This window comes from Peromyscus leucopus, chromosome 2 (genome assembly GCF_004664715.2).
Source record: "Peromyscus leucopus breed LL Stock chromosome 2, UCI_PerLeu_2.1, whole genome shotgun sequence".
In the NCBI taxonomy this organism is placed as follows: Eukaryota; Metazoa; Chordata; class Mammalia; order Rodentia; family Cricetidae; genus Peromyscus; species Peromyscus leucopus.
The window spans coordinates 107,653,626-107,672,276 of NC_051064.1; the positions used below are offsets into that span (position 1 = coordinate 107,653,626).

Sequence of the window (18,651 nt, forward strand, 5' to 3'; positions counted from 1 at the left end):
CTACCTTAGAGTCAGGCACGGAGGTTAGGATGTCTGAAGAAGGGGAAGTTGAGATGAGGGGAGACAGCTGAGCAGATCCAGATGACCTGCTCTAGGCAAAGGAGCAGGAGGCTTGCTATCATACTGCCCTTCATCCCCAGCCTGCTCTTCACTATTGATTGAAAATTGATTAGGCAAATTGCTTAACCACCCTGAGTCACAATCCTCTCTTCTCGAATAGGAAAAGGACGCAGGGAAGATAAGAATGTTTGAATTGATACCCAGTTTACCTCTGAAATCCTAAGGTAGCTTGCAGATGACTATAGGATTGTACCTTCTTTCCAAAGAAGAAGGGGGGGCAGTTTTGTGCTAATTTCTTTCACTGACAGTTCATTTTCCAAGGCAACAGCCTAACAAATCATGGGGCCAATTAGTGTAAGAGAAACAATTGATCCTTGTGCTCTGTGAGCTCAGCCCACCGCCTCGGTGGTTTGCGGCGTATTTGGGGAATGCTGCACAGCACTAAATGGGAACTAATTGGACAGATGCAGCTGTAAATTGCACGGCGCTGCACTACACTGCAAGCTTCTGATGGCAGCAGCGTGGTCTGGCAGTAATAGGGAAACTATTGCTGGGCTTGACATTCAGCACTGAAAGCCAGCCTGCCTCCTTGTCTTACGGAGGTGAACATGGAGGCCCACCAAGGGGACAGAGGCTAGACATGATCCCACAGCATCTGTTTAGTGTTGGCTCCCTTAAACCCTAGCCTCAATACCCTATTGTCCTGGCAGCCTTCTTAAATAAAGAGTCCTAGAAATGCAGTCTAGATGGCTAAGGGTTTAAGGACAGAGCGTCAAAGTACTAGCGTACTGGGCAATGAAAACAAGCGGAGTATTGTCTCCTGTGCCAGAGGCTGGGAGTCTATGACCAGTGTCTACAGGATGATTCCTCCTTTGCTATGAAGGGATCCCCTGTTCTCATGGCTTGCTGGCCTTCTTTGATACCCCTTGGGTTGAGGACATACCCACCATGATCTCTGCTATGATTTAATGTGAAGTTTTTGTATGTGTGTCTTTCTCCAGTTTCCCTCTCATGTAAAGATATCTAGTATTTCATTAGAGTCTCACCCTGCTCTAATATGGCCTCTTCTCACTGTATATGTAATCAGTGTTCCCAAATTAGGCCACAAGCTGAAGTACTGAGGTTCAGGACTTCAGCATATGCAGTAGGGAAGGAGAACAAGGCATATTTCAGCATGCAAGAGGAGCATGTAATTTCCAAGAACAGAATTCTTGAGCTGGGTGTCAACTGCTGATTATTAGGCACCCTGTGGGAGGGCAGAACACTAGGAAGTTTACATGATCTTATTTAATTATCAACTCCATTCCGAGAGGCTGGGCAATCTGACCTATATGACAAAAGCAGATGAGGACCGATTTACATTTCAGGTTCTGGTTTGCATCTGACTGAAGTAATGTCTGGCCTCAGCACCCTGGTGTCTCACTCCTGTGGGTCTGAAGAGTCATTCTCTGGCCCTGACATCATCAGCTCTCCACCTCACTTCCTCACTTTGTAAATGAAGGCTTTGGCATCCCCAGATTCTCAGTTCTAGCCTCCTTCCATGGGCTGCACTGTAATCAATTCACATTCTTGCAAGTTTCTGTCTGCATGCCACGCTTTCTTGTGACCAAGACAAAGGTTAATTTCAAATTGGTAACAACATAAAAAGTAATTTTCCATTAAATATAATGACCTCATTTCTGTGGTGACTTGTAGCAAAACATGCTGTTTCATTTCATTCAACCACATTCATTTACCTACTTGCTACAATAATTTTATACCATGTGTTAAAATGTTGAAATCATCAGTTATATTACTAAATGCCTACATCGGCTATTAGGATTCCTCATGCAGAAAGAAACAGAAATAAAAATAAGAGTTTTAGAGGAACAGAAATGGAAGCCATTAGAGTGTACTTGGAACTATTTGGGGGCACAGAGACAACTGGAATTTGGAACCAGCCATGTCTGGTAACCACCCATATTCTACCATATCAGCTGTCTGCCAAATAGTTTATGTCAACTTGACACATGCCTGAGAAGAGGGAACCTCAGTTGATTGTCCTATAGAGCATTTTCTTGATTGTTAATTGATGGAGGGGGACCTGGCCCAATACGGGTAGTCTTTTCCCTAGGAAGGTGAGCCTGGGCTATAAAAGAAAGGTAGCTGAGCTGGCCAGAGGAAGCAAGCAGGTAAGCAGCATTTCTCCATGGCCTCTGCTTGAGTTCCTGCCTTGGCATCCCTCAGTGATGGACTGTAAAGTGTTAGGTAAAACAAGCCCTCTCCTCCCTAAGTTGCTTTTGGTCATATTGTTTATCACAGCAGCAGAGATGCATACTAGGACAGTTACTTAACTCTTCTGGGTCTCTGTTACTTGGACAATGAAAGTAGGGGAAATTGAAAAGTTAATGGAAGGGTGAGGTAAATGAAGGTTACATATATAGAGTACCTAGCAATGCCTAGAAGATAGTATGAACTATGAACTCTCTGAATAGTGTCATTTTTTATAAATAAATATATATATATGGTCTGGAAAAAGTAAAAATACAAAGTCTGAATCCTTATACATACTGAGAACTTCCAAGTTTCTCTTTCTCCCTCTCTCTGTTCCTCCCTCCTTCCTCCTCCCTCCATTCCTCTCCCTCCCTCTGTCTCTCTCTGTCTCTCCCTCCCTCTGTCTCTCTCTCTCTATCTCTCTCTCAGACACACACACACACACACACACACACACACACACCAGCTCTTCAAGAGTATAAAATTGTCCCCATGCCCATTGAACCCGAGCATTTAAAAAATGCTGTTACAAATTAAAAGGCCCTGGCTGATCTCCTGCTATGGCTCCTGGGACCGGAGAGGAGCACAGGACAGTGGCCGCTACCATGCTCAGCACTTGTCAGCACAGTGTGTCTTTAAGGCCCCCTTGTGTCTGGGGGCAGTGGTTGCTCGGGTGGACAGGACAGAGGTCAGTGAAGTCACAGAGGGGCAGTGTGCCAGTTTCCCGAGTTCTTGGGAAAGAGCCCTAAAATGTGTTATCCCCTCCCATCCCTGACCTCTCCATCACTTTATAAATGAAGACACCACACTGAGCAGAACTAAGAAGAGGGAGGGACCATACTGTATTCCATTTGTTCCCAACTTATCATCATGAAAACGTTCAACCACATAGGAAATTTCGAAAGGCTAACTCTAAAACTTACCCTTTTGCTACATTATCTCTAGAGATCAGTAACTAGACAGATGACAGCTGTGTCCAAAGGGCTCAGCGCTGTGAGGCTTTCATTGCTTCTAGGCCCTTTCAGCAAACAGTGCTAGGAACATATTTGTTAAGAAAAATTATAACCCGTTATTGATGTTTCCATTTCAAATTTAACACTATAGGATTTCTCTTTAGGATTTACAGATATCCATGTCTCTTCCATCTCCTGTGCGCCATCTTGCTTGCTAATAACAGTGTACTTGCTTTATTCTAATGCATATCCAAAGCTATCTCTGAAATTACAATTCCAACATGAATTACTACTGTCAATGAGCCAGGCACACACTGGGGTTTCCCTGGTCCCACTTGTCCTAAGTCTGTTTCCTCCCATGACAGGGACAATGATGGTGGCTGTGCTCAGAAATCCCTGGGTTTCAAGTGCTGGAAAACTTGACTCAAATAAACTGTTCTCAAAAAGTCTTAGTGACCGAAGAGGGTTAGATTCCCAGGATCAATAGGATCCACATTCTTAGACCCCATTATAAAGTCGGAAACCAACCCTCAGATCTTTTCTGTTCCTATGACTTGATCTCCCACTCTCTTGGCTTTGGTCCCTCCCAGATGTTACTGGGTTAGTTCCAAGGAAGCCTCATTGAGTTTGTGAACTCCAGATTCCAGCACAGCAGTAATGTAGCTGTTCTGTAATCGAGAATCTTTAACTCATTTGCCTCACAAAAAAAGAAAATCCCTAAATTAAGTGCCTTCCATCATCCAGCTTTGCTGGACACATTAAATGATCTGCCTTCCACCCCTACGAGGAAAGGATTCTTCTGGTTTTACAGACCAAGGAGTTGAGGCTCCATATGAGAAGGTAATTTTTCTCCAGGCCACAAAGCCATAAAAAGATGAAAAAAAAAAAATCCCTCCATTACATAACAAGCCTGATGTTTCCCATGCCACCGCTCCAGCGCCTGCTGTATGTAGAGGTATGAGAGCTGAGTCACGGGGACATCGAGATCAGACCAGCAACTGTGATGATGCTGTAGTCATCCTTGCTCGTGAGCCCTGGGATTTTGGGAAGCTACTGTTCAGGCCTGTTTCCCCGCTGAGTTTTTAACTTCTCTCGAACAGACATCAGCTTCCATGACACTTTGGTGATTGCTAAGTGATTAAGCACACCTGTTTCTTCCTTGCCTGTGAAACACATTGTAGGCCAAATCACAGGTCTGGGAATGCTTCTTGTTAGCTGACTAACTCATCTCCCTGTTTTAAGCAAGGTCCTTGTCACATCTTTCCAGATCTGTATGTTTATACCATATGACTAGAGAGCTGTTAAGAAACTGTTAGAGCTGTTGTCGGGTTATGAATTTTACAAAAGAATTAAAGAAATGCTGAGGGCTAAAAAGGACCTGTGCGTTTATTGAGTCCCACCACCTCATTTTAATTGTCAAGGAAAATGAAGGTCTAGGGAAACAGATAAAGAGTTCATGGGGCTAGAGAGGGGTCCAGGACAGACTTGGACCCCAGATCTTGTTGATTGATTCATTGCAGATTTTCCCTTTAAAATATACACAGGCAGATGCATAGAGGGAGAAAGTAGAATTGCAGTTGCCAGCAGCTATGGGAGAAGGCAGCGAGCTGTTTATTGATACAGAATGTCAGTTTGGGAAGATTCAAATTTTGTGCAGGTGGATGGTTGCAGAACAATGTGAATATGCTAAATGCCACGGAATTGCATGCTTAAACTGCCAAATTGTATGTTCTGAATATTTTTAAAGTATAAATGTGCCGAATCCTTACTCCATATCAGGTACTGTACTTGATCAATAGAGGGAGAGGAAATGACATTGTACCCTTCCAGGAGCCAGCTCTCATGGGGATAGGTGCTAATCAACACAGTCTCATCCACAGAACGGCAAACTCTGCAGTTCCCTGCCCACCCATGCTCCCCCACCCCAGCGGGAGGCATAGAAGATAAGAGGACTTGGGCTGCTTCGGGGATGTCCCAGGAGCTTTGGGAAGCTGCATCTGGGTTAAACTCTGAACAGGGGAGGGGGGAGGGAGGGTGGGGAGCTTTCTCTGCACATGGAACATGGGGAAAATGTTTGAAGGGGGGCTGTGATTAATTCAAGGGCCAGAAAGAGAGCCATGTGACATCAATTGGGGGGACTATGGTGAGAGAACCCAGGGAAACACCAGGTCACACTGGTGGGATGTGCAGACCCCGCTGGTCTCTCAGTCTTTATCCCAAAGGCAGTGGGAAGGCTTTGATGTGTTTCAAGTATTGGAAGGCCTTGAGGGCATTCGCCACGTTTTTGTTTTTTATTTTTTTTCTCAGTCCCTTCACACTGTGGTGTGACTGTCACAGGAAGGAGGTGTGTGTGTGTGTGTGTGTGTGTGTGTGTGTGTGTGTGTTTGTTAGGGTGGTGTTGCTTAGTATGTGAGGAGGAACTGAACTTCTCTCCCAATCCATGCATGAAACAATGACTATGTATCCTGGACAACTAACTTACTTTGTTATGATAGGAAGGGAGAAGGAAGCAGCCTGAAAGAACACAAGGAGAGCTTGTGGGATTGGAGAGAAGATGGCATGTGCATTAAGTTTGTGATAGAAAAATAAAAGCATCTAATATTTTTCTCCCATACATAAAATATTTATTGTACCAACAACTAGTATAAATAAAGAGTCATATTTTAAATGTAGTAATTCCACCAAGAGACAGCCTTCATTAGACTGTCAATTAGACAATCAATAGACTTCCAAAGTTCCGGTGCACATATAGATAGACATCCTTGTCTTTCTTCAGAAACACAGGCATTCTGAACATACTATTTTGAATATGCTTTTTCGAACTCAACAGGATGCTGCTCTTGTATTTCCGTAGCAAAAAAAAAAAAAAAAAAAAAAAAAAAAAAAAAAAAATCTTACTTCTATGGATGATTTTTGCCATGCTGCATACTGTTTCATTATATAGAAACATGATCTTTTTTCTCAGCTAGTCAGTGAGTACTTACAGCTTTGGATATTTCTAATTTTTCACTGTTCTTTGGCACTGTGGGGAGCATCTTATATCCCAGTCTTTGTCCACAGGTTGCATTATTTCTGGATAATTAATTCCCTCCAAGAGGAATCATAGGGTCATTTTGCGCATGGTTTTAAGGCTCTGAAACATGGGCAGCCAGCTCTCCAGAGAAGCTGCATTTCCACAGATAACAAGAAAGCAGCCCTCCTCCCTAGGTGCTGTGCACTACACTAAGCACTTTATATACTAACTTATTAATCTCCTAAAAGCCCCAGAGAGAGAGATCGCCATTATCCCTGCATTGCCCCCACACGCTTTCAGTGACGTGTGTTTCTCCACAGCCTCTCAACACTATGTATCATATTCATCCTTCCCTTCATTGTGAAGGGAAGATGGTATGCCACATCTATCTGGTATTTTTGTGTGGTATATTTTCTTTGCTATTTCCAGCAACATTTGGGACTCCATGTCATCCTTCAAAGTCCACAGAAATTAGAGAGAGGCATTTGAGAAAGTCAGAATGACGCTGCACACAGACAGATGGTAGATTAGCTGCATGTTCAACCGTGTTCCCCCGACTCAAAAGCACTTACCTTCTCCCTGTTATCACATGATCTCTCCAGCTAGAGACCATGTGATCCGAAAATTTGGTCTTGTCCTTGACAAAAACATGAAACAAGATTTCAGGGTGCCAACCAGGGAGCAGTTCCCCCCGACCTGCTCCATTTAGCACTTGATGATGGGGTGCCCAGAAGGCTGGTACAGAGGTTGCCTCCCAGGCCTGTGTTGGCACCGCATCATAGTGAATGCATCCAAAAATATGTTAGAAAAGAGAAAGGCTTTTATAATGAGTCCAGGCCTCCCTTTGTCTTGTGAGGTTTTAACAACTGTAATTGCTTATCATGTGAAGTAGTGTGTTTTTTGGGTATCTATTTTTATTCTGTGTCTATCTATTTATCTGCTGTTTTGTTGTATTTTGTTTTTTTGTTAGCATACTTGAATCCTGGTGGGTATTTTTCCCATGAACAACATTGCCTCAGGGAAGAGAGAGAGAAAGAGAGAGAGAGAGGGAAAGAGAGAGAATGCACATACACACAATGATTATATGAAAGCTAAGTGGTAGAATTTATTCCTTAAAAATAGCTAATGGGAAAGACTTCAGCAGATGACTTTCTAATCCATACTGTATTTAATTGGCTGTATTGAACCATAGTACAAATTAAGTCTTCTCTGTAATTTATTCTGTCAGACAGTAGCCCCCCAAACAATTTGATACTTCATTTAAACATTGTTAAATGGCTCATGGAAATGCAAAGAAAAAGATTTAATGATGCTAAGAATCCCTCTGTTCACAGAATGAATCCTATGTGAAATGTCGTGAATTAACCCAATTCATCCATTCGATGAGCATTTATTGAGTACCTACCTTGAGCAGTACATGTCCAAGATAGCTTGGCCTGCCCTTCCCCTCCTTCAGTACTCATTATGTGTCAATTACTGTGCTAGGGAAAGCTTTTTAGGAACTGGAGAGAACCCACCATGGAATTTTTCCTGAAGGTTTAACATTCCCAAAGAAAGCAAAGAGGAAATGACAACCTGTGATTAGGAACTAGGTGCTTTCTATTGCATAACCTTTGCCCTACTCTTCTGGGAACTTCTCACTTATCCTTCAAGACTTAGACTGAGTTCACAGCCTCTTTTGTCGAGTCTTCCTCATGCGCCTTCCTCAGTGCTGCTCCCATCCTGTGCAACCTGCATTTGATGGAAGTCTTGCCATGCTATCTTGTGGTTTTAGGTTTTGTCACATGCTTGTTCTTTGAGACCATGAGGTCCTTGAGGAAGGATGATGTTTTCATCATTTGCATAGATATGTAGCATGAGATCCAGATCATAGCAAAGCCTCAATTCCTATGTGATGTGAGAAACTGGATGAACAGATAGATTTAGTGCAAAACAAATCAAAGAATCTTACATGGAAGGGCAAATGTGATGCTCTGGGGTATAGGGTGGGAATTTTTCCAAGGCAGTGAAGGAGTCAGGGAAGGTTCCTTCATGAGCAGGATACTGCAACTAGACTTTGCACATGGGTGCAATAGTTCTGTAAATAGTATAGTTGCATATATAGCTGATGAAGCGCAGGAGAGTGGAGAGGGAGAGGGAGCCACAGAGAAGACCACATGAGCAATGGTACAGAAGTGGAAAGGCACAGACTCTGGAAGGAAGGGAAGAGCTCCTTGGCTTGTGTGTAGGCCAGGGCACCTAAAGTTCATGTGGAGGATGGGGTCAGACTGGACTGAGGGTATTGATACCTGGATGATCCATGGTGTAGGGAAGAGGATGCAGAGTAAGGGGTCCTGAAAGCCCTGGTTTCAAGACCAACAACTGCTTTAGTGGTAAGAGTCTCTCTAAGGCACTGTTTTCAGTGAGAAATACAGACCAGGCATGGATAGGGTGTGCCTTTCTTCACCCTCCCCCTCCCCCTTAGGACACATCTTCACCGGCTAGGCAACCTCTGCAGCCTCCAGTACAATCTGCCATGGCCCAGAATCCCTACAGAAACACACTCTTTAGGTGAAGCTGTCTTTGTCACCAATGACCAATGGTAGCCTCTCCTTGCCGTATCACACAAAGAAAAGTCAGACAGCATAGCCTGGAAATGATTCATAAGAACTGGAAGTAAACTTCTAGGTCATGCTTCCTTGACTGTTTTCTCTGTGACCCCTGGGACTCACCTCTATATGTTTTGATTTATTTCCCTCTCTGATCTCAGATATTTGCCAGAATTGCAGAGCATCTCCATTCCTTCTGCCTATCGAGTTCTTGATTTCACTTGCTTTCTGCTCCCCATTCATGAGTCTCAGCTTTTGCTTGTTAAACTAGAGAATGAGGAAAAGAGAGACGAGACCTAGCTTCTCCACAAGCCTGTTCTTATCATCGGTGCTTTGCATCCCTGGGTAAGAAAGACAAGTCCGCATATAGAAGTGCCTAGGACAGTACAGTCTCTGGCCTTCAGTCTCTTCATGAATAAACCCATAGCCAAACTATGTAATGTTTAAGGTTCCTTCTGGCTCCAAGTGCCTTTGATTGTGTTGTGCAATAAAAACTCTACTTGAAGACCGAGGTCAATTTCTAGGCTCAGTGAACAAACATTTGTACAATGCTCTGAGTTGCTGAAATGAATGTGATAACACAACTGTAGAATTAACCAAATCCTAGTGTGTGTGTGTGTGTGTGTGTGTGTGTGTGTGTGTGTGTGTGTGTGTTTCCCTGTATCTATATTGCATCTACACAGTGGAAGGTTGGGGAAAGTGATGACATATCCCCTCACTGACAGTTAGTTTTCAAGTGAATAAGACACATGGAGAGCAGTGCTTTTTAACATGTCATAAAATTAACTACGGGAAAAGATAATGTTACAAAAATCTTTAAGCACATTGTGCACATGCACTCACACAGCTAACACTTTGCAAGGCAATATTAGGTATCATCAGGCATTAGGAATGTTTTGATTTTAAAATACTTAATGAGGATTCGTAGATAAATTAAAACATCTCCATCTGCTGTCTTCATGGTAGGTGATATTTTACCATTGCACAGTCATCTCTAAATCTAATTCCACCAGGAAGACTTCTAATCGCTGTTTAATTTTAGAGCAATATTCTGCTTGGCAATCAATAAGGCAGTGTCGTCAAACTTGGATTTAATAGGAGACATGGATTGCATCTTCTACATTATGCACGGAAAGAAATACTTTCAGGAAAAGAAGAGAAGGGAAGAATGTCTTTGTCTCCCATTTTCCCCTGCCACATACCATTCCGGCTCACAAAAGCTTATAAATCAATGCCCCATGTTGCGTGAATATAAATCTCATCAATTTTACATCATTAACATCATGAAAAAGCTACCACTCTCAGAGCAATTTTCCTCTGCTAGCTAAATCTGTCCTTTTGATGAAACAAAACAAGCAGATTCCAATTGTTTTGCTAACAAACCCTTCCTCCACCAACTTTAATCATGCCAAAATCCAGTCAAAGTATAAATTTCCATATTGCCAGTTGAGAGACTAAGGGCATGAGGCGGTGATACCACTCTGTTGTACAGGGAGCAATAGGCCACTGGAAAGCAGATGAGGCAGAAAGGAGAGCTCTAAGGGTTGCCAGAGAGGCAAGTAGAAGTTGCATTCTGGCAGATGAAGGCAAGGCAGAACATTCTAGAACAGCAGATGATTCACATGGTCAGAAGCCCTGGTCAAGCAAGAGGCTGAAGAATTGACGTTTTGTAAGTCAGTGATCTCTAGAACTAAGGTGGTGACTGTTGTGAGACCCAGAGGCCCACTGAGGCGGGAGATCCTAGTGGCTTCTCAGGAACAGGAAGCCTAGACTATGAGCCTTGGAGAATGTGCACCCTCGTGGCTGTGGAGGCTTTTGTAGCAGAGTTGCCTGTGCTGTCTTTCTCGCTCCCTCCTGGTATTCAGGAATAGGAAAGATTTTGTGCACCACCAAACTCATTCATTTTTCTTCTTGGGCTATTCAAACCAAATATAAGCAAGGGAATCTAGAGAAATAAGCAGATATAATCTTCAATAAAGAGTTGCATGTAAAATATATAGATTTATTAGGAATAATTATAAGTTTATGACCTTTAACAATAAGCCCACGGCCAGCATCATTTTAAAGAGAGAGGAACTCAAAGCATTTCCAGTGAAATCAGGAGCAAGACAAGACGGTCTACCCTTCCCATATCTGTTCAGTATAGTTCTTGAAGTCCTTTAGGATTTTTGAAATTTGCCTTTTCATTGCCTTTATTGATCTCTATAGATCAGGACTTTTGAATTGGAAGCCTTTCATCTGGTTTTTCCAGGAGAATAAATTGTGGTGCAGAGGACTACTGGGTGGCTTGCATTAGTACGATGGCTAGAATTCAGACTTCTAGATGTAGGGGAAAAGACTCTTTGTAAGCATTCTAAACTGACCACCGGCATCTTTTGGCTATGCAAGCCTTTAGAGAGTATTAATTAGGATGATATTTGGGATTATTATAGGAAAATAACCATAAAGAGCTCCATCGTGTAGTAGGATGGGAAACTTTAGTGTTGTGGCCGCTTGGATCACAGAAACAGAAAGGCCAGTAAATTACTGAGCATCAGGCAGCTTGTTTCAGTTAAACAAAGTGGGTGGAGCACAGGGCAAGGCCGAGAGATGGCAGGGGTCAGGACGGCAGAGTCTAGTGTGGAAAAAAAGACGAGGAGTCAGTCAGACTTACCAGAGCAAACCCTGTGAGCATCTGTGTGAGAGGGGATCCATCAGGCATTTTAAGGGAATTCCTGCAGGGAGAGGGAAGGCTAGCCCCATTCAGGGGCTGCTTAACAGATATGGTGCCATTTCATGTGGCCATCAAAAGAGCTTTTCAAGGAGGTGATGAGACCAGACATTGCAGACAGAGGGATTCAACTGATGAAAAGGATGTATGTGTCCCTTTCTCTACCCAAAATGGTGACTTTGAAAAAGAATAGAGCAAGTCTTTCATCCCTCAACATAGCTTTTCACCAACTGTGGGGGGGGGGGGCAAACTCAGTAACCCTGCAAAACTAGGGTACTGTAAAGTTCACAGCGCCCCTGGAGTTGTTCAAGGGACAGCCTCTTCCACTGCATGCAAATGCCTGGGTGCGAACGAACGTGTGTTCGTTATCGAGACAGATTGGACTGGGCTGGGCTGTGAAGGCTGCAAGCGGAGAGAAGCGCGTGGGATGAGTTAGATTGGGGAGCTCTGGCAGGTGGTGTGACGCCCGCCACCTTTGCAGATGCTCACTTCCATGTGAACAGTCAGGGTCTCTCTCTGGTCACAGCATTGAGACCATGAAGGGAGACCTCCCTTCCTCAAGGGCGGGCGTAGCTCTTTTTCCTTCCATCTGTACCAAACAGCTTTTCCAAAGCCCCTTGGGCCTTTCACACATGGCAGAAACATATCTCTTACTCATCAACAGCTCGAGGGGTGTGCTCCCTGAAACATGCTCTTCCTTTTTGTGTGTCCCCAGGCCCTTCAGCATCACCATGCTGTTCATGAAATTTCCTACATTGCAAAGGACATCACAGATCACCGGGCTTTTGGATATGTTTGTGGGAAGGAAGGGAATCACAGATTTGTGGCCATCAAAACAGCCCAGGCGGTGAGTATTCCTCTCCAATACGGGTGTTTTCCTTGTAACTGCAGGGCAGAGCTGACACTGTGGATTTTCCAAGGCTGAGCCTAAGCAGCTGATGTGCTACCTACCTCCAGCAGCTGTGTGCAGAAGCCCACCTAGGAGAGATAAACAGCCTTGAAGCAAAGAAACATGGTCATACCCATTCTTTCCCTTTTTTATATCCTAATGGGTAATTCCTAATGACTAATTATTTTCCCTTTCTGATTAAGCTAGATAGAGACACGTATACAAATAAGTTTCCTTGTGTTCATAGCCTCATTTAAAAAGAAAATAAGAGAAAACAAATAGCTGTTTTGCATATGGCCTGCCCTAATTTTATTGTATTCGGAATCACTAATAAATAAAAGCAATGCCTTTTATGCTTATGATTATTATGAATTTGCAAATATAATTAGTTGAAGAAATGAACTTTAGCCTAGAAGCAATTTGCTAAACCAATATAAACAAGGTAGAATTAATTAAGAACGGAATGCTTTCAGTTTAATAGAAAAAGGAAGGGCTGCGGGTTGGAGCCCCATCAAAAATTAGTAGCTGCAGTTTGTTATTAATGTGTCTCGCCACCTTTCACTCCAGGCTGAACCTGTGATTCTGGACTTGAGAGATCTCTTTCAACTCATTTACGAACTGAAGCAAAGAGAAGAACTGGAAAAAAAGGCACAAAAGGATAAGCAGTGTGAACAAGCTGTGTACCAGGTATACCTCTGCGTTTCTCCCAGTGCTACAGAAGTCAGGGCCCACAATAAACAGATGGGAACCTGGCAAGCCGGGCTGTCTCCTGCTGCTGAGCAGAAATAAACAGAGATGAAAGGGTCCTGTGTAGGTTGCAGGCAGCAGAAGCAAGCCATTAGAAGTGATCCTTTTTTTTCCCCCTGAGACTTGAGATAGGTTAGAAAAAAAGGCGAATCTTTAATCCAGGGGAAGATTTCCAAAGAGGAGGACTAAAAGCTCATAGCAGCTTTGCTAGCTTTACTGTTGTTAACACAGGGAGTGGGTAGGGAGGGTGCTGCAGGGTTCGGGGTCTCTTTGTGTATTTTCTGCATTAATGGCCTCCTAGCCTATCCTAATCAATGCTGGCTTCTCTGCTGTGCTGTATGATCTGAAGATAATCTCACATCTCTTCCTTTGTATCCTTTGCTTACACCCTCCCTCCCCTCACTTGGATAGACAATTTTGGAAGAGGATGTTGAAGATCCCGTCTACCAGGTAATTCCTGAACCACATCAGGGTTTTGCATGCAGTTGTGCCCATGGTAAGGCTATTTTGACTGAAAGTTGAGGAGTCTTGCATGCAGAACCTACAGAAGGGCTGAGATGATTTCCAAAGGTCAGGGTTGCCAGCTCGTGCAGAGAGACAGTTTCTATACTGAGGGAAGTTTAGCCAGCACTAGTAACAGGAGATCTGGAGATCCACTTCCTTCTTCATGTTCCTGCCTCAGACCCCTCTATGGTCTGGAAAAGTTTGATCCTAGAAATGAATGTTTTTCAGGGGTCTCTTGACTGTTCTGACTTGGTTAGAGACAAGATGGATAACGAAGTGGACTCTATGAGCTAAGAATCAGGGTTGAGGGTTTGACGTGTGGTTGACATTTGAGCACAACCCCAAAGAGTGGTTTATGAGCTTTAGCAGGGATCTAAGAATGTCTCTGAGCCCTGATGGTGCAGGCTAAACCTCTGATTATTTGGCTCATGCTACAGAGGTGCTGTGATGAGAGAGAGAGAGAGAGAGAGAGAGAGAGAGAGAGAGAGAGAGAGAGAGAGAGACGTCTCTCTGCCCAGGGCTTTCTCTGCACTCTCTTCATGGTCTATAACACAGGGGTGGGTAATGACCTTTCTTGAGGTCAAACCCAAGGTCTGTGCAAACAATGATTTAGAAAGAAGGGAAGAAGTAGCTTTTCCTCTCCTGTACTCATTTCTAAGGAGGAAAAAGTAGATCAAAAATTATACTCACTTTTTGAACATAAAAGCAAACCTCCAACTTATATTTCTATAACATATAATATATAAGTGTGGTTTGTGTCTGCATTACATAACCACTGCATATATATGCATACCTTCACACCAACAGCTGCTATGGCTATGATAAAAGTAAAATGATACATAGATCCATGCTTAGATACACAGACAGATAGGTCTCAGAGTAGAAGTTCCTATTAGATCTATGGTAAACATGTCAGAGATGCATTACTGTGAACACTCCCTTGCTTTTGAGGGATGCAGAGGAAGAGCTTGCGTATTAACTTCAATTGCTGATTACTGGGCTCATAGAGGGCGAGAGTGGTGGCCTTTTGGAAATGGCCCAGCCCTTTAATTCTGAAATGTGCTCATAGAAAAGCTAATGTTCAGTATTTTAAACCGATAAGATTCTGTTTATGGGATCAGAGCATTTGGGGCTTCTGGGCTCTTGAGCATTAGCCCAGGCCCTTGAGGCAACGGGACTGTAAAGTAAAGTTTGTGAGAGTATATCCCCATGATACCACAGCATCATTATATTCAGCTGTTTCACAGACAAAATACCAATGAATGAAGACATCACCTCTGGAAAGACTTGCAGTGGCCCACTGTACTCACTGCAGAGGCCACCCAGGAAAACTGCATGTGTCCTTAGCAAGGCCCATGTTATCCCAGTAACCCACTCGTTACTTGAGATGTTTCCTCTTGTGCCTGTATCTGTAATGCTTGCTGTGGTTTGCATCTGAATTCCAAGTGCTTTTTTCCTCTTTCTTATTTTGTTTCCTTCTGCCCTTTCCTCTCTGGCTGCTCCTGCAATAGTACATTGTGTTTGAGGCTGGACATGAGCCAATCCGTGATCCTGAAACAGAAGAAAACATTTACCAGGTATAAGATCCTTGCTTCTTCCTCCTGCCCCCTCCACTAGCAAATGCTAGCATTCTGATAGACTCAAGATACCAGGGTCTTTTGGTCATCCAGGATTGTGTGATGCCTTTGAGTACATTGGCTTTTTGTTCCCAGCAATTTCCTGGCAGTTTCCATGCCTCATTGTTGAAATCTTTAATGGCCAGTTGGGTACAGTGTTTTAATTTGGAATGGATAATAGGTGTTTTAAGTAGCATACAACCCAAGCATTCTATTGTACTGAGATAATGCCCTGGAGAATTGCAGTTCACCAGGGAGAAGCATCTTTCATTTCTCAAAGGAACACATGCATCCAGTTTGGTTAAAAACCCAAACAGTGTTGGGAGTATGAATGGAATAAGAGAAAGTACAGCTGAAGGCTTTATCCTTCCTGAAGGGGAGGTAAATTAATAACTGTGAAGAACACTTAAAACATTTGTAAATTCATTCAACTCTTACAAATATGTGATAAAATAGGCGTTTTAATCCTGTTTTTTTTTTGGGGGGGGGGTGATGGTGAACAGATTTCCCAGGGTTGCACAGCTACCTAGAACCAAGGCTGAAAACCAGACACAAGTGAAGGCCAAGCCCCAGCCTCCTCAGGAATCCCATCCAAGTGCTTGGGTCTTGGGTTGCAGTAGCATGGTCTAGTGGCACATCAAGTAAATATGATAATTTTTCACTAATGAGAACCTTAGTCTTCATTTGAGCATGAGTACTATGGGAGAAGGAGCGATTTGATGTATTTATTTAATCAGTGGTTTTCATTTACTTAGTTGTGTGCTCTATTATTCAGCCTTGGGCATGTGTTAATTGTGAAATCGAAATAAAACGTATTTTCAATTTCTATCAAATGTGTAGGATTCTAAATGAGCAAGCCCAATGCCGTTTCTCCCAACAGCTCAGTTTAAACTGGTCTTGTAGACAATCATTTATTTATGCCCACCTGGGTCCACCCAGACTCTTTCCACTGAGCCTCCACCAGTAAGAGCTGGAGCAGGGATGGCTTCAAAGAGCATCTGTTTGAAATGCAAGGCGGTGTTTAGTCATCACTTACAAAGCTTAGATCACTTACATCACTTAGAAAGATTGCAGTTGTCCCCAGTGCCAGGCCTCCAGCCCTGTACCACCCTGCGGTGTCCGAGCATTGAGGCCAAAGAGCCCTTAGCTTGCTGTCCCAGGGACAGGAAGCACCTTGGCTATAGGAGAGGCTCTTGAATCCAGCTGAGCTGTAGTAGCACAGCAACTGGAGACAGCAGACAGAGCTGGGAACCAGTTTGGCCCTTCCCACCAGCTACCTTTGGGTCATGGTTGGAGGGCAAGGGATATACTGTGTTTTAGACTCCATTTCTCCAATTATAAAGTAGGGGGCCCCACTTCCATCAGTGTGAGACTGAAACAAGTTTGTGTGGGGTATAGAATGACGGGCAGCATCTTGGGGCACAAATATCCATGTAGATCCAGCTCTTAGTACAAGTACCTGCTCCAGCCATTGATTTAAATTGTAAATTTCCCCTGTCTCTGGACATCAGTTTATACCCACCTGTAAAATGAGTAAATAAGATTCAGAGATCTCTCTGGGTAGGGTCTTTCCTGCCATTTGCAGCACACTCCTTACAAGAAATAGGATTGGGATTCTTGTCAGAATCATGCTGACTTGCTTTATAGATGGCAAGGGCCTTAGAAATGGGATGCATGTGTGCTCACTGATGTCCCCCCACATAGGAGTCCACAGGCAATACCTTTCATCTCTCATAACACCCACTATGGCTTGGGTCACTTTCCTACCTTACAGACAAGGGGTGTGAAGCTTCTGGGGACCAGGGATCTTGCTGGGGTCACAGAGCCTGTGAGGTAGACTCCCGAAGGCAGGTCTCCCTGACCTCTACAAAGGCTCCCCAGTGACGCAGCTCTTTTCAGCTCAATGGTGTGTGGCTCTGGGTTTCCCAACTACAGAGAGTATGTTAAGTCACTGTCTAAAAAGATCGCACTTATTTTAACAGCACTGGCCTCCCAATCTTCCCATCTGTCCGTCATTAACAGGAAGGCATCGTTTATGAGAATGAATATTTTATCCCATCTCTTGGAAAGGCTGTGGCCATGTCCCTCTCCTGTAGTGCAGGTCCACCTGGGTTCAGTGCATGTAATAGGAGACAAGCCCTTGGCCTGTACATTACCAGGCTAGAGAGGCACTGCCTTTAGAAGGCCTGTTTTTTTGTTTGTTTGTTTTTTGTTGTTGTTGTTTTAAGGGCTGGCAAATTCTACATAACTGATCCTGCTACACACATCTTACTGTTTCTACTATGTTAACTCAAGGTGGCCTTAGTTTATTCCCGTCCCTGTTTCTAGAAGGGGGCACACAGACCTGAGGCCTGGTATCCTTTCACTGTTTTGTACCTTTGAATGATATATATAATTTTTGTTCTTCAACTTCCTGGGCTGTGACTGGGGTTAGTCCAGTGTCAGCTCCTGTGAAGCTAAGATGACATGGTGTACCTGGTCCACAGAAGCTTCTGTGTAGCCATCCCTTCCTTTTATTTATGCATCATTAGCATCATTGGGTACCACTTTTGATGATGCTATACTAACATTTGTTGGAGAGCCCGTCAGAAAGCTGCAGCCTTGCTTTGCTACTTGTACCCAGCATGAGGATGAAGAAGCTCTGAGGCAGCTGAGACATCTTTCCAAGGAGTTACATCCCCGCAACCATGTTAATAATCGTAATTGTCTCTTGCGTCATGTGCCTCAGAAAACATTATCAGTTCCCTTTAATACAACACAGGGCATTTTTCTACATTTAACAGTGCCCTTTCTGTCACTCGGTGAGCTAAGAAGAAAAGCTCCCAAGGCTGTCATTTTTAACGCAAGGGAACCTGAGTGCCAACATCAGGGGCCGTAATTCCAGTCCTGACCTGGAGTACCTTAACAAGGTATTACTCCACTTTCCAAGTGGATATTTTTCGCATCCATTTGTTCAGAACTCATTGTTAATCTCCCCACGTGTTAAGTATCAATTTAAATTGGTAAAGCTGGCCTTGTGTCACCCACCACACCTTTGAATGGCCTCTCTAGACATAATCACCACACTGCTGATATGAATGTGCCCTCTGTGTACATCACTTCAGGTGTAGTTCTTAGGGTAATTTAACATCTACTTAACTTGTTCATTCGAAAGTATATTTTGGGGCACCTAAGTGTCTTCTGGGCACCTATCAAAATAACAGTGACCACTGCAAGGCCCCTGTCCTTGAGGTTATAAATAATCCCTTAGGTGTTCATGTAAACCAATTAAGGAATCTGAGGATCCGAAAGCAACATGACTCCTCTAAGTCACGCAGC

The 18,651-nt window shown here is 43.6% G+C and overlaps 1 protein-coding gene across 10 annotated transcripts in view; it reads left to right on the forward strand.

The window, feature by feature from the left end:
* The window catches only part of Dab1 (DAB adaptor protein 1), a 1,142,636-nt gene that overhangs the window by 1,068,665 nt on the left and 55,320 nt on the right, over positions 1-18,651 (forward strand). For 7 of the 10 annotated variants that reach the window (XM_037203409.1, XM_028889923.2, XM_037203413.1 and 4 more), the window contains 4 exons: positions 12,293-12,424; positions 13,034-13,153; positions 13,625-13,663; positions 15,229-15,294. In XM_037203409.1, coding sequence (XP_037059304.1) covers positions 12,293-12,424; positions 13,034-13,153; positions 13,625-13,663; positions 15,229-15,294 — 357 coding nt within the window. The remainder of the gene's footprint in view (positions 1-12,292; positions 12,425-13,033; positions 13,154-13,624; positions 13,664-15,228; positions 15,295-18,651) is intronic. The other 3 variants (XM_037203414.1, XM_037203415.1, XM_028889917.2) reach the window with 1 other exon arrangement.